This window comes from Crocodylus porosus, unplaced genomic scaffold (genome assembly GCF_001723895.1).
Source record: "Crocodylus porosus isolate Cpor-Errol unplaced genomic scaffold, CroPor_comp1, whole genome shotgun sequence".
Lineage (NCBI taxonomy): Eukaryota > Metazoa > Chordata > Crocodylia > Crocodylidae > Crocodylus > Crocodylus porosus.
Genome location: NW_017728913.1, coordinates 13,713,710 through 13,726,554, shown reverse-complemented (window position 1 = coordinate 13,726,554; position 12,845 = coordinate 13,713,710). Strand labels below are relative to the sequence as shown.

Here is a 12,845-nt window from a genome sequence, read left to right as displayed (position 1 = left end):
CCAGCCCTCTAGTGGCAAGCCATAGCTATGTAGGCTGGGAAACAGAGAAGGTTTTTTAGCCTTAAGGCAGGGGTGGACAAAATGCGGACTGGGGGCCGGATGTGGCCCACCAGGCCATTCTATCCGGCCCGCGGAGCCCCTAAAAAATTTAGAAAATTAATATTTATCTGCCCCTGGCTGCCTATCATGCAGCCCTAGATGGCTTGCCAAAACTCAGTAAGTGGCCCTCCGCCCAAAATAATTGTCCGCCCCTGCCTTAAGGTGTGACCGTTTCACACCTTAACATCTACGTGGCACAGGTGTGGCTACAAGGGTGGAAGAAGACCACAAATATTCCATAAATCAGCTGGTGCCTGGAAGCACCAATAAGGCCAGGAGGGCCACAGCATAGTGTCAAGGGCCAATGTGAAACTGGTCTGAGCTCACTCTGGGGCCCTGAGCGCAGCCTCCCTAAATCCTATAAATAACATCAAGGTGTGGCAAGCAGGATATCCCAAGAAGCTGGAGTTGGTGGGGGGTCAAATGTGCACCAGGTTGTCCTGGCCACCCCTGGGCTCTGATCCTGTCCAACTACAGCAGGTCAGAATATTTTTAACACTGTGATTTTCTATTTGAAATCTTTGGGTATATCTTGTGAATCATAGTTGCCTGCTGAACAGTGCTAACATTATGGGGCACCCTTGAAAGGCTTCTAAGACACTCCAGGGTGCTGGGACACCCTGCTTGAGACTCCCTGCCCTCTTTTGTATCTCCAGTCTCATTCAAATATACCAAACTGTTACCTCCCATCCCTTGTAGCTATTAACAACAGAATCAAAACCTGTATTCTTTCTGCAGATCATTAGTTTCTTCTTATGATTGTTTTTCTGCTAATTCTCTAAGTTACCTTATTCTCTTCAGTTTTTCCACTTTAAAAAAACAGAACAAAAACATCCATTTATACCTCCAGGTAAAAAAGACATGGCAAATACCTTCTTTTAAAGCTTGAACAATTGCTGGCAGGCTATGCATTTCCTGTACGCTAGTCTAGAAATGAAATGTACAACCCAGTTAAATTGCAGTCTGAGATCTTGGGAGCAGCAGAACTGATCTATGACTTTTAGTTGGCGTTTTGATTAGGGGAAAAGTGAAGAAGTGGTGTTTTCTGAGCAGGCCCTCAAGGCCAGTGAGATGGTCCCTGGAGGCTGTGGAGAGAACGCCTTGAACCTGAAATGCTCACAAGCCATGGTGGGAGGCTCTGCGTTGTGCCACTGTGCCTCCCGCAGAAGGATCAAGACCCAGGATAATCAGTCCTGGGGGAAGCCTGCTGAACCTGGTGCCAGCTCCTCCTAGCTAGAGGCTGAACAAGGAGCTCGGGCATCTCGGGGGTGGGGGGTCTTTCTGTGTGAATGTAGGACTCGGGCATCACGGGGGGGGGGGTGCGTGCCTCTCAGGCATCATGGGGCATGTGTGAGTGTGTGGTTCAGGCATTATGGGTGTGCGTGTGTCAGGCATCACGGTGTGTGTGTGTGTGTATGTGTGTAGGGCTCAGGCATCATAGGGGCATGTGTGTGTGTGAGAGACTCCATGTCCCGGCCCCACAAGACAACTCACGGGCGGGGAAGGCCCTGCTCCCCGCCCCCCGGCCCGGGCAGCGCTGCCCCCCGCAGCAGGAGGCGGAGCTGGGAGCAGGAAACCGAAAGGGAAAGCCCGCCGCTGCCCCGCACCAGCCTCCGGCCCCATGCAGCCGCTGGCCCTGTGGCTCGTGGCCTGCCTGCTGCCCGGCGGCGCGGGGCTGCCCGGCTCCCGCAACCGCACGCGGGCGCCGCCGGGCGGCGGGCGCCAGAGCGCGGAGGCGGCGCTGTGGGTAGGTACCGGCTCCCCTGTGCCCCCCCGGCCCGGGCTCCGGCGGGCAGAGGGGGGACCCCGGGGCACCTCACAATGGCCGGGGCTTCCCCTGGGCTCTCTGCGGGGAGGACCGGGCGCTGCGGGTGGACGTGGGAGCGCTGCGCTGCTGTTCACCTCTGCGGGAGGGGGTGGCATCCCGTATTGGGCCACCTTCAGGGTTGGGTTGGACCCGTCCTTCGAAAGCTTGGCTAAGGCCTCTGCTATCCATCAGGCACTTCACTTTGGGGGCTGCACCCCATGGGCAGCTGGTGCCACCTTGGTGGGGGGGACATCCGTTCCCAGCAACCAGTCAGCCACCAGGGGAGGGCGAGTCCCCACGGCCACTCGCACCAACCAGGCAGAGGGGTCCCCCTGCAGCAAAACTCATTGCGGCCGCAGTAGCGCCACATCTGGTGCTCCCAGTCCTCGGTCACTGCTGGGGGGGGCACTGGTGCTTCTGTCTGCCCTCCTCTGCCCATCACCTACGTGGGGGCACCCCCAGTGCTGGACCTGATGATTTTCCGAGGCCCCTTCCAGTCCTCATGTCCATGAATTGCACCCTTTGCTTAGGGCCTTGACATATGTTTGGTGGTGAGCGGCACAAATGCTGATGGGTGTCAGTGCTAGCTTGGGGTTTGGAGGAGTTGCACCCTCAGGGAGTGTTGGGTGGGGATAAGGGCTTTAATTAAAGCGACTCGTCAAATGACAGTGTCCCGAGCATCTTATGCATGAGCCTCCCCACGCTTCGAAGTGGCAGTGGGGGCACTGTAAAAAGTAATCAGGACTCATGGTAGCAGTGATATCTTTTCTTAGACCAACTAGATTTTTGCAAAAAAAAAAACCACCCTAAACTAAAGCTTGGCTGATGAGCTTTAGTTAAAGCACTCCATTTTTATACAGGAGAACTGGAGTGCAGGAACTACCACACTCCAGCAGACTTGATTAACTGAGGCTGCTGTGGCATGCTGTAGTTACAGCCCTTGCTACTCATATATAGGCATGTCCTTAGTGTAGAAATCTTCTCTACCGCACCCCCAGCTGTGACTTGCTGCTAGAGGCCTGGAGAGCACGAGCTGCCTTTGGGAGTTGCTGCTAGAGAGCTGGTGCACCAGGACAGGCTTCTATCTCTGCTCTATTGGTGAGGGTTTGAAAAATTTGGGATACTGGAGGACTTCAATACTGGTAGCACATAGTAGGGAATGGCTATACCTTAATTGAACAGGAGCTGGGGAATACAGATGGGAGATTATCCTGCTTTGGAGCGGTATATCTTTCAGTTGCATAAGGGGTGCTTAAAAGCACTTTAAGGTGTTAATATGCAGATAATCCAGGAGTTAAGAGCTGTAGGAGCCACCCAGATTTACTGTGTAACAAGGCCCAAAGCAAAACCAGCCCTGGGTGCAAAGTAATAATCCTGCAACTAATTGGTTAATCACACAGTAAAATTTAGACTGGCCTCTTGTGCAAAGTTATGATCACATGATTAAAAAATGAGGAGCCAGCTATCAAAAAGCCAGCCGACTAGGAAGTTAGTGCTTCAAAATGTGGAACAGCTCTAATAGTGGCTTCTCTCCAGCATTAATTTGAACTTATGGCGGGGTCCGAAGTTTAACCCAGTTGGCCCAGGAAAAGATATCACCCACTGGCAACCCATGCCTCTGGCACAAATTTCTGGACCACCATGGCTGCAACATGGCTCCAGCACTGGTCACTTCTCTTACTTACATCATGCTTCCCCTGTATCCTACCCACCTGTCCTTGCTTTGCCCCTCAGCCTCCCTGCCTGTCATTCCCCCATTTTACAGCTGGTGAAGTGGAATCTGGTACAGGAAAGCTCATACACTGTGGTCCCTCCTACACATTACATATATTATACAATTGACTGGTTAATTATGCAATTAATGTAGACAGGCCAAGCCTGCAAAGTAATTTGCATAAGAATGTCCATCCAGCTATAAAAAGAGCTAGCTGGCTACCAAGCTATTGCTTGAAAATGTATAACAACTTTATAGTTGGTTTCTATCTAGCCTTAATTTGAATGTGTGGCCGGACCCTTAATGTATCTTAGTTTACACAGGTACAAGTAGATGTCTCCAGGAAGGAGGAATGAAGTTGCTGCATAGGTATTCTGCCTTCTGACTGACTTCAGGCTAATGCATCTAACTACCTGTCACTACTCACTGCCAAGACTGCAAGGTGGTGGACATGCAGAAGCTGCACTTCATCAGCTCTACTCAACAGTTTTGCCATTTTCCCTAATCTGATTCCCCAAACTTGCTCTGTCTTATCCCTGTGCTGAAACACTCTTTCACCTGTGCCTGTGTTGAGGATCAACCCTTGCTTTTCATAAAATAGGCCTTCTTTACTCCTCCTATTATGAGCATCTGCATACCTTAGATTGCAGAGGTGGAAGGAAGGCAGCATAAGGCAGTGTGGGGTGTAGATGGCAGAGGAGAAAGGACTAACATGATCTGTGGTGAAATGGAGTAGAATCTAGCTTGGGGACATGGAAAGGGTTTTTTTCTGATATAGAAGAATAAATGGAAGTTTTGTTTTCTTTAAAATTTCTCCTTCTCCCCATCATCACTGATTTGCACCTTGTGTAGTCATGCAATATAAAGTGTCAGCAGATCAGAATCGGCTTATCTGTGAATGTAAATTGATTGAATGGTATAACCAGCTGTGGAGAATCAAAGCCATTATGCCTTGTCCACCCTATTTTCTCCCTCAAGATCCCTATGAACAAATAGGTTTTCAGTTGGATTTTAGCCTTGCAATAGGCCTGAGAGAGCAGTTCAGAAAAAAAGGATGTTTAGTTAAGAACACTGTATTCCTGGTTCAGCATTATGCTAGTCAGATTTTACATCTTAATTCCATTGACATTTTACAAAATCAAAAGTCCTTTCTTGACTAAGTTCTGAACATAAGAGGGCAGGCATATATAGCCATGATTGTCCTGTACCACCGAACCTTAACTTTGAATTGTACTTTTCATTTCCAGCACAAGGTGTCAGCCTTGAATTTAAAAACAACCCCGCAGATTTTACCCAGCAATAACTTGACCCTGCTGTCTATAGGAGTTGATGGTGTTACAGTGGCTTGTATAGCCTCTTACAGTTTTGAGGTAGAGCAGACTCATCTTGTAAGGCTGTGGGAATGGGTTGTATGCAGTTGAGTACTCTGATCCCATCTCATTGTCTTGACATTCCTGACTCAGAGTTCTGCTGTGTTCAGATAACAGTGCTCTTATGTCTTTAGCAATGCTAAAAATGTTGTATGTTTACTCAAGGACTTTTCATTCCAAGGTACCTTACAAAACTACTGTTTAACACCAGACAAACAAATCAGCAATCAGGGAAAAACATGAAGACAACTAAGCAGATAGGGAAATTAAATAGCATTGCAGCAGAAGCATCACATGCCCCCTTACAGCAGCCCTTATTACACCCCACCCTCCTTAAACTGTGGCTACAAGTTGGATTTTCCAGCACAACTTGAACATGAAGAGATGTGGGCTGCTTTGGAATTTAGACCCCACTGGTCCAAAGACAAAGGCCATCTTGGCCCTATCTGTTCTAGACCAAGAGCACCCCAGTTCAGATAGCTCTTTGAACCAGGTTTGTGGTATGGGAACAAAGAAGCAGTCGCTACGAGATGTTTTTGTTTGGTTTGCACTGGTAAGCAGCAGCGAGAAGAATTCTTGTTCTTATGGAAAGCCATGCTATGGAGACAGAATTTCAGCTTTCTAATGTTCAATCCTAAAGCTTCTAAGTCTAAAACCAGTTGAAAACAAATCATAATGTGTTACTAAATTGTATAGTTTAAGGCAACAGTTCCCAATCTGTGATGCACATATCACGAGTGATGTGCAGACAACCTGTCAGTGGTACGTGTTAATAGATTTATTATAATTACTTGATATGACAAAAATTTGGTGGTGGTACCTAAGGTTGTATCATTTTAAATTGATGGTGCACAATCTGTTAGAGTTTAGGAACTGCTGGTTTAAGGAGATGCTTTAAAATATTTCATGTATCTGGATAACTTAGGCCCATAATTTTAGAAGTATTTAAGCACCTAATTACTATTAAAACTGGTCCTTAATTATTTATAAAATATCCATAGAAGTTAGAGCCATGGACAGCTGGGCATAGGCAAGAAAGGCATGCTGGTTTTAGGATAGAGGATATAAATGTATAAAAATTACATTTCACTTGAACTTATTTAATGGCATAGGTGGTCCACAGCCTTTTAAAACAATTTTGAAATATTATATAGAGTTGAGCAATAATCACTGGATCAGTCAGCATAGCATAAGTACTTTTCCTAATTTTTTATGGTGCAAAATCACTGCTTAATATTATTTTAATACATTTACAAAATATTGCTCATTTTGACTCCTAAGCTGTTTCAGCTTGTGTCAGTTATCTGAATGTTAGATTAATTTTAAAAATAGAAAACATATGTCAAAACAATTTGATATTCTTTCAGATAATGAATTGAGTCAGCAGTCTGGAAGCTTTCAAGTTGTAGAGAGTATGTCCCAGAGATAACATTTATCATCAGATAAAGTTGTTCTGTTTCAATTTTCAAACTACTTCCTCTTTTGTGAGCCATGTCCCATAACATCCTCTATGCACTGTTTAACCTCAAAGCATGCAATTCCAAAGACCACCGGGAACTTTGAGAGCCAGAGCTGAGGAACCTTGATCAAACTAAGTAACTACCTGCTGGCAGTTCTTTACCGTTGTGTCTTTATGAAGGTCCACCGGCCCCTACAGAGGACACAGTTTGTTCTGCTTTTACACAGAGTTCCATACAAATACATTTACTACTTCTTCCCGTACCAAAACAGCTTCATGTGTTGCCCTAGTTCAATCCTGGGGTATTCTTAAATCTATTCACACTGAATGTTTACTGCAAGTACTCCAAAAACATATTATTAGTCTTGCTTCCAAGAATAAAACTATTATTTTTACTTTAAGAAACAACCATTTTTCTAAAGAGCTATTTCTTGTGCAAGTTCACAATAAAAACATAAAGAAAAATGCTAGTTTGAAAAAGTTACTTAATATGAGCCTTTCCACTGGTTCTCCAACTGTATTGCTGCTGTTTGCTTTCTAGCTGAAAAATTCTTCAGACCCAGGATTGTATTGATAGTGATGTCTTTTACATCACTGAGTTTACTTTAAAGTTCAACTAACAATAAACCACAAAAGGAGATAATCAGGATTGAAAAGTCTACCCAATAATGGTGTGGGAAATCAAAAGTTTTCCCACTGAAGTGTCAACACAGACTCTAGTATCTAGGCTAGCAAGGGGTGGGGGAAAAGAGAAAGAACAGATTTACTTTTATTAGTAAATGTTTAGGATTGGGAATCCAGAAAAAAGATGACAAAGCTGATAGGGAAATACAGATCGCCCGAGCAAGGGACTAACAATAGAGGGATGGGGGTGAGGAGGGGAACGCAACTAGGTTATAGGAGATACAATGTTGGCCAACTAAGCCCAGGGGTGAGGGATGGGGGGAAGGGGAAAGGAGAGGGAGGGGGTTCGCAACGCTGAGAGAGAAAAGAGATAGATACAAACCCGTTACAATGGTCCGCAATGGTGGAGGAAGTGGTTCAGAGGAAGTGCCTCAGTCCATATAGAGTCTCATCACGGGGGTCCTCTTCGGGTGGAGCGGGGTCATCCATGGTCGAAGAATCCTCTTGGAGTGAAGTGAAGGGGGGCGCGGTTCATTCGGTCCCCTCCGGGTCCAGTCCAGTGGCGGCTCATCTGGTGGGGTCGGAGTACTGGCGATGGCCCATGATGTGTTCCACATAGATATCGCTGGACCAACAGATGGTGTCGGACACCATGAGGCAGTGCATCAGCTAGGCGTAGCGGCGGGAGACACAGCAGGCACGCAGGACGCTCTTGTTGCTGGGGGCCCAGGCTCTGAGCGTTCCCACGATGAGCGCATCGACCGCCACATCATAGCCGCGGCCCCTCAGGGTGTTGGGCAGCGGGGCATACTTCTACCGCTTGCGAGCCCGGGCATCGGTGAAGGCTTGGCGCCATTTCTCGAAGGGGATGGTAACGTTCACGATCACAACCTTCTTGGCCTCTTCATCAGTGATGACAATGTCAGGTCGCATCTGGCTCTCTCTTTGGTACATACCAAATCAACAGAAGAAAGTGTGTACTGTATTCTAGAGAGTTAAATAAACATGAAGGGACTCCAAGATGACAAAAGCAGCCATAATAAAAATCAAGAGAGAGCAAATTTTACAAGCTGCAGCAAAAGATGGATGCGTCATTTCAATAAATAGAAACCTAGTAACTTGTATTTTTCTTTTCTTTTTCAGGAAAGTGTTAAACGATTTACCCACTTGAATTCATTATCATCAAATGACAACACCACTGCTTTCTATGGATTCAATCAATTTTCTCATTTGTTCCCTGAAGAGTTTAAAGGTACAGAATTTGAGTCATGCCAGTCTTCTTCCTATTACTTTGCTCTGTGATTCTGCAGCTGCTGCATGCACATGCTCTTTTCTGTCATGGTTAAAAGTTACTATGTTATTATCAAACAGCTACCTATGTTTGGCAATAATTCATTCTACTTGCTAGGTGTCTTACCATGTATTACCCATGAACGGTGTGTTACCTTGGTAGGTGCAGACACAAGTACATCAGATGTTTATTCTTTGTGTCCCCAGATCTCTCTCTCCCAGACTCAGATCAGGCTCCCCCTTTAAATTATCTCATCTGGTTTTTTTTCCCAGCCATTTCAAACCCGAACAAAAGAGCTGTATACATTTTCTGAGAAGGCGATACTCTCAGACTTGTTTTGTCTACCAAGGAATCTGCAATTTTACATAAACCCCTATTGTTTCCAGGCACCCAAAGATGCACATAACACTTACGATGCTAATATACCAATTTTGTTTAATATACCAATCTTGTTGGATATTCAGTGTGTGCATAGCTTCTGATGCACCTCAGTACAACAGTCTTTCAAGTTTCCATGTTTCTGAGATCTTGCATTTCTCACAGATACCATATATACTATGACATTACCTGAAAACTGTAAATTTGGCGGCTCACTTCCACTGACTTCTCACCACATCCTATCACTAACTCTTCTATTGTCTTCAAGCAGTAGGATATTAGTGGCAGCTGAGTGGAACACAAGCCCAAGTGCTGACATAAAGGAGGTCCTAGAACGGAGGCCCCCTTCTATGCTGCCAATTTACCAATTTCCATAGTAATCAGTGGCACGTGGGGAAGAGGTGGGGGGCAGGGCTGGGTGTAGTGGGGAGCAGGAATTGCTTGGATCCAGTTGGGCATCTGGAAACTTGTGAGGTTATACTGAGCACAGGGTTCAATAGACAGACACATGTGAATTAGAAGAACTAAAAAGCAAGTTTTATTTGTAGAGTAGTAAACAAACTTCTGCAGTTCCTTAATCTCTGATTAACTGACTTGAGGGACTGTCTCCTAACCACCAACCTCTGTAGTCTTCCAAGTAAAGGAGTATCTTCAAATTACAACATCAGTCATTGAAGGGGTCGCATCCTGTTAGCCCCAGTTTCCTAATCAGCCATAAGTCTCCTGTGAGAGATGCTGGTGCTGAAGGGGGAGGTGTTGGTGTGGCCAGCAACCAGACAGTTAATACCTTCCCTACTGCAGCCCCTGCCTTGGTCACATTGGAGCAGCTGTGGCAACTGCAGTTGTCAGTGTGAGAGAGTCCTGACACGTGGCAGTTGCTGTGTTAATCCCCTGACACCTCACTGGACAACAGTGATGTCTCCCACAAGTTTAGGGGTGTGAAGCTAACTAGGAAAGCAGGCTACTAGCATGCAACCCGATGCTGCCCAGGGCTTCAACCCTTATCAATTATGCTTCTCCCACAAGTTAAAATTACTCTTTTCTACTCCACTACTTACGCTGTTGCATTCTAGGCAGACCAAATCATCACTGGTTTTATAAGCTATGATTAATGTAAACCAAACTGTAATTCAGTCTAATATTTTGCTTCCAGATTGTTTTCATTTAAATTTACCCAAGTCCCACCACAATTGACAGTTTTATTATTATTTGATTATACTTCATCCCCTTTACATTTCAAGAAGATATAGGGATAATCTTAATAGATTTTTTAGTTCAGAGAGTAATATTCATGGTATTGGATTACTCCCCCACCCCTACATTTTAAACTGCCTTGATGTTACCTGCCAGTTTCCTAATGATTTAGAGTAAGGCTGTCCAGCTGGCAGCTCATAAATGGCTCCTACCACCTTTGCTGCCTCCAACTCTACATTTATCCCCACAGGTCCAGATACTGGTCTCCCTGGCCACTGCTGCTTCCCTCCATTGCCTAGTCCTGCTGCTGTCACTACTTCCCCACCAAAGCCACCATGGTCTCTGGGCTCTCGCTCCTTTCTCCAGTTTCTACTTTTTGCTGCCACCATGGAGAGGTGGGAGAGGGGGGAAGAGCCAACAAAGTTCGTGGCCACTCAGAAGTTGGACAGATCTGATTTTTACAGTACAGAACAATGACCAATAAAAATACCACCTAGTAGGGCTGTGCGAAATTTCGCTGGCTGTTTCATTTTGACAGTGTTTCAACTTGTTTCAAGCTCAAAACAGCAAAATCAAAATGAAATGAAGGGCTTCGAAACAGCCTTGAAACAAAATGAGGGCAGTCGAAATGTTTTGAGTTTCGAAGCTGAAGCTGGACTTGCCTGCTGGGAAACAGAAAGTAAGGAGAGGGAGGGGGAAGAGGGGTGAAGGAGTGCTCTCATATTGACTGTGTAGCTGGCCAGTGACTGTCATCCTTTCCTGATGTCCCTGTCAATCCCAGTGCTTTTGGGGAGGGATGGAAAAACAGCATAAAAGGAAGCATTGTTTGAACTGGCCTGCTTTCTGCCTTGGTGTCTGACAGCTACTGAGTTCTCTTCCAGCAGCTCAGGAGCATTAGACAATGAAGGCTACTACTAGCATTGATCTGAATGATTTCCTACTTGTAAGCCTAGCCTAACAAGAGGGATTCCAGAATACTTTTTTTCTTTCTTCTAGACACCTTTATTTTATTATTATGTTCATTGATTTATTCTTTTCAATTGTATAATTATATTGGATATTACACTATAGAATTTAATTTGTATAGGAAGGGAAATACATTTATATTTTATTTCTATACAGTTATATCTTGCGGCATAGACTATACACCTTAGGGAATTTATATAGAAACACAGATACATTTATATATTTGTATAAAAGCAAGGCACTATGAAACACACCATGAAGTGTGGTGGAAAGGCATCTGGCAAGTCTTCATGGAGGGGCAGAAGAGGGGGTAGAGAGAGGTGTATAAAGTTCCCCCCAAAACTGAGATGCAGCCTCTTCCCTACAACTAGCAGCAATGAGGCTTCCACAAGCAGAAAGGAGAGGGGAGCAGTTCCAGTGCCACTGCCTGTGCCTGAGACTGCATTCCCTCCAAGGGCACCAGCTATAACCCCCCCCCACCACCACCACCATGACAACAAGCAGCAGCACCAGCATGACAGTCTCCTCCACCCCCATTTCACTTCCCATGCTGAGCCTTCCAGTGCCAGAGGAAGAGCTGGAGCTGGAGCTGGATCTGAGTGCCCTAGCAAGGGAAATTCTGGGGGAGGAGGGGAAATCATCCGAGTTTGAGCTCCACACCCCTCAAGTTTCCCCTAGAGCCAGGTCTTCCCCGGAAGGCGCTTCAGAGGAGGCTGAGGTAGAGATTATAGAGACAAGCAGCTCAGCTGAGTCCGCTCCTGTTGCTGTGCCTCTGCCTGCTGAGGAGAGGAAAAGTGAAGCATCCACACATGCACCCACACCCCAAACACAAGCAGGTGGTGTGTCTGGGATCATTTTGAGCTGGCAGATGATCCCACATATGCTACCAGCCTGCACCGCTGAGCTAAAACCAGATGGGGCAAAAGAACAAAACACAGCACCAAGGGAATGCTGATGCATGTCTGCAGGCACTAGCCCCTTGCTCTTGCTCCTTCTCAGCCTGGCACCAGTGGGAGCATGCCTAAAAGAACGTCCTCCTCTTGCTCCAAAGCCCCTGTCCCCCCAAAGCAGAGGCAGGCCACCCTGGAACAGTGGGGGAAGAGGGTGACGGGGGGGTGCAGAGAGAAAGGGGGGTGCGTTGCAAGGACAAGTGAGATCACCCAGAACACGGGGGAGATGCTTGCTGTGGATGGCCAGCCCTTCTCCTTAGTCGAGTGGCCAGGGTTCAGGGGGCTCATGGGCTCATCCTACCTAGTGCCCGAATGCACAACCTTCAGCAGGACAGTGGTGCCCTCCCTGTATGATGCATGCAGGGAGAACTTGAGGGAGGAGCTGCACAGGGCAGGTCTGCAGGTGGCCTTATACTTCACCTTAGACTTCTAGAGAAGCTGGGGTGGAGATCACACCTTCATCTCCTTCAAGCTGAGGTGCTGAATGATTTCCACACAGCAACAGAGATCATGGGGGCCATGAACCATTTGGTGTAGGGGTGGCTCGTTGGGCACAGATAGCTCACCCATGGATTCATAGTCACTGACAATGGGGCCAATATGGTCAATGTGATCCCTAATGCCAACTTTATTGGCATCCACTGTGTGGTACACAAATTCCACCTCATTGTCAGAGATGCCTTGGAGGGGGACAGGGCTGCCAGTGATGGCACCAGCACCACCAGCAAGCTCATTTCGAAATGCAGGAAGGTGGCATTTCACCGGAGCATCAAGGGGGGCAAGATGCTGCAGGACAAACAAGCAGAGCTGAACATCCCACAGCACAAAATCAGTGGAACTACACATACCTGATGCTTGAGAGGCTGGTGGAGCAACAGAAGGTCATCCATGAGATGGTCTTGCTCAGGGAGATTGGGATCAGTGGCCCCCTTAACAGAGCTGAGTGGGATATCATTCCCCAGATCTTGGTGGTCCTCAAGTCCTTCCTCGAAA

At 46.6% G+C, this 12,845-nt stretch overlaps 1 protein-coding gene across 2 annotated transcripts in view; it reads left to right on the top strand.

The window, feature by feature from the left end:
* Positions 1-1,642: 1,642 nt before the first annotated feature.
* CTSO (cathepsin O) overlaps positions 1,643-12,845 on the top strand; it is a 26,341-nt gene continuing 15,138 nt past the window's right edge. Inside the window, exons 1-2 of one of the 2 annotated variants that reach the window (XM_019534517.1) lie at positions 1,643-1,846; positions 8,217-8,325. In XM_019534517.1, coding sequence (XP_019390062.1) covers positions 1,721-1,846; positions 8,217-8,325 — 235 coding nt within the window. In that variant the 5' untranslated portion in view covers positions 1,643-1,720. The remainder of the gene's footprint in view (positions 1,847-8,216; positions 8,326-12,845) is intronic. The other variant, XM_019534515.1, reaches the window with a different exon arrangement.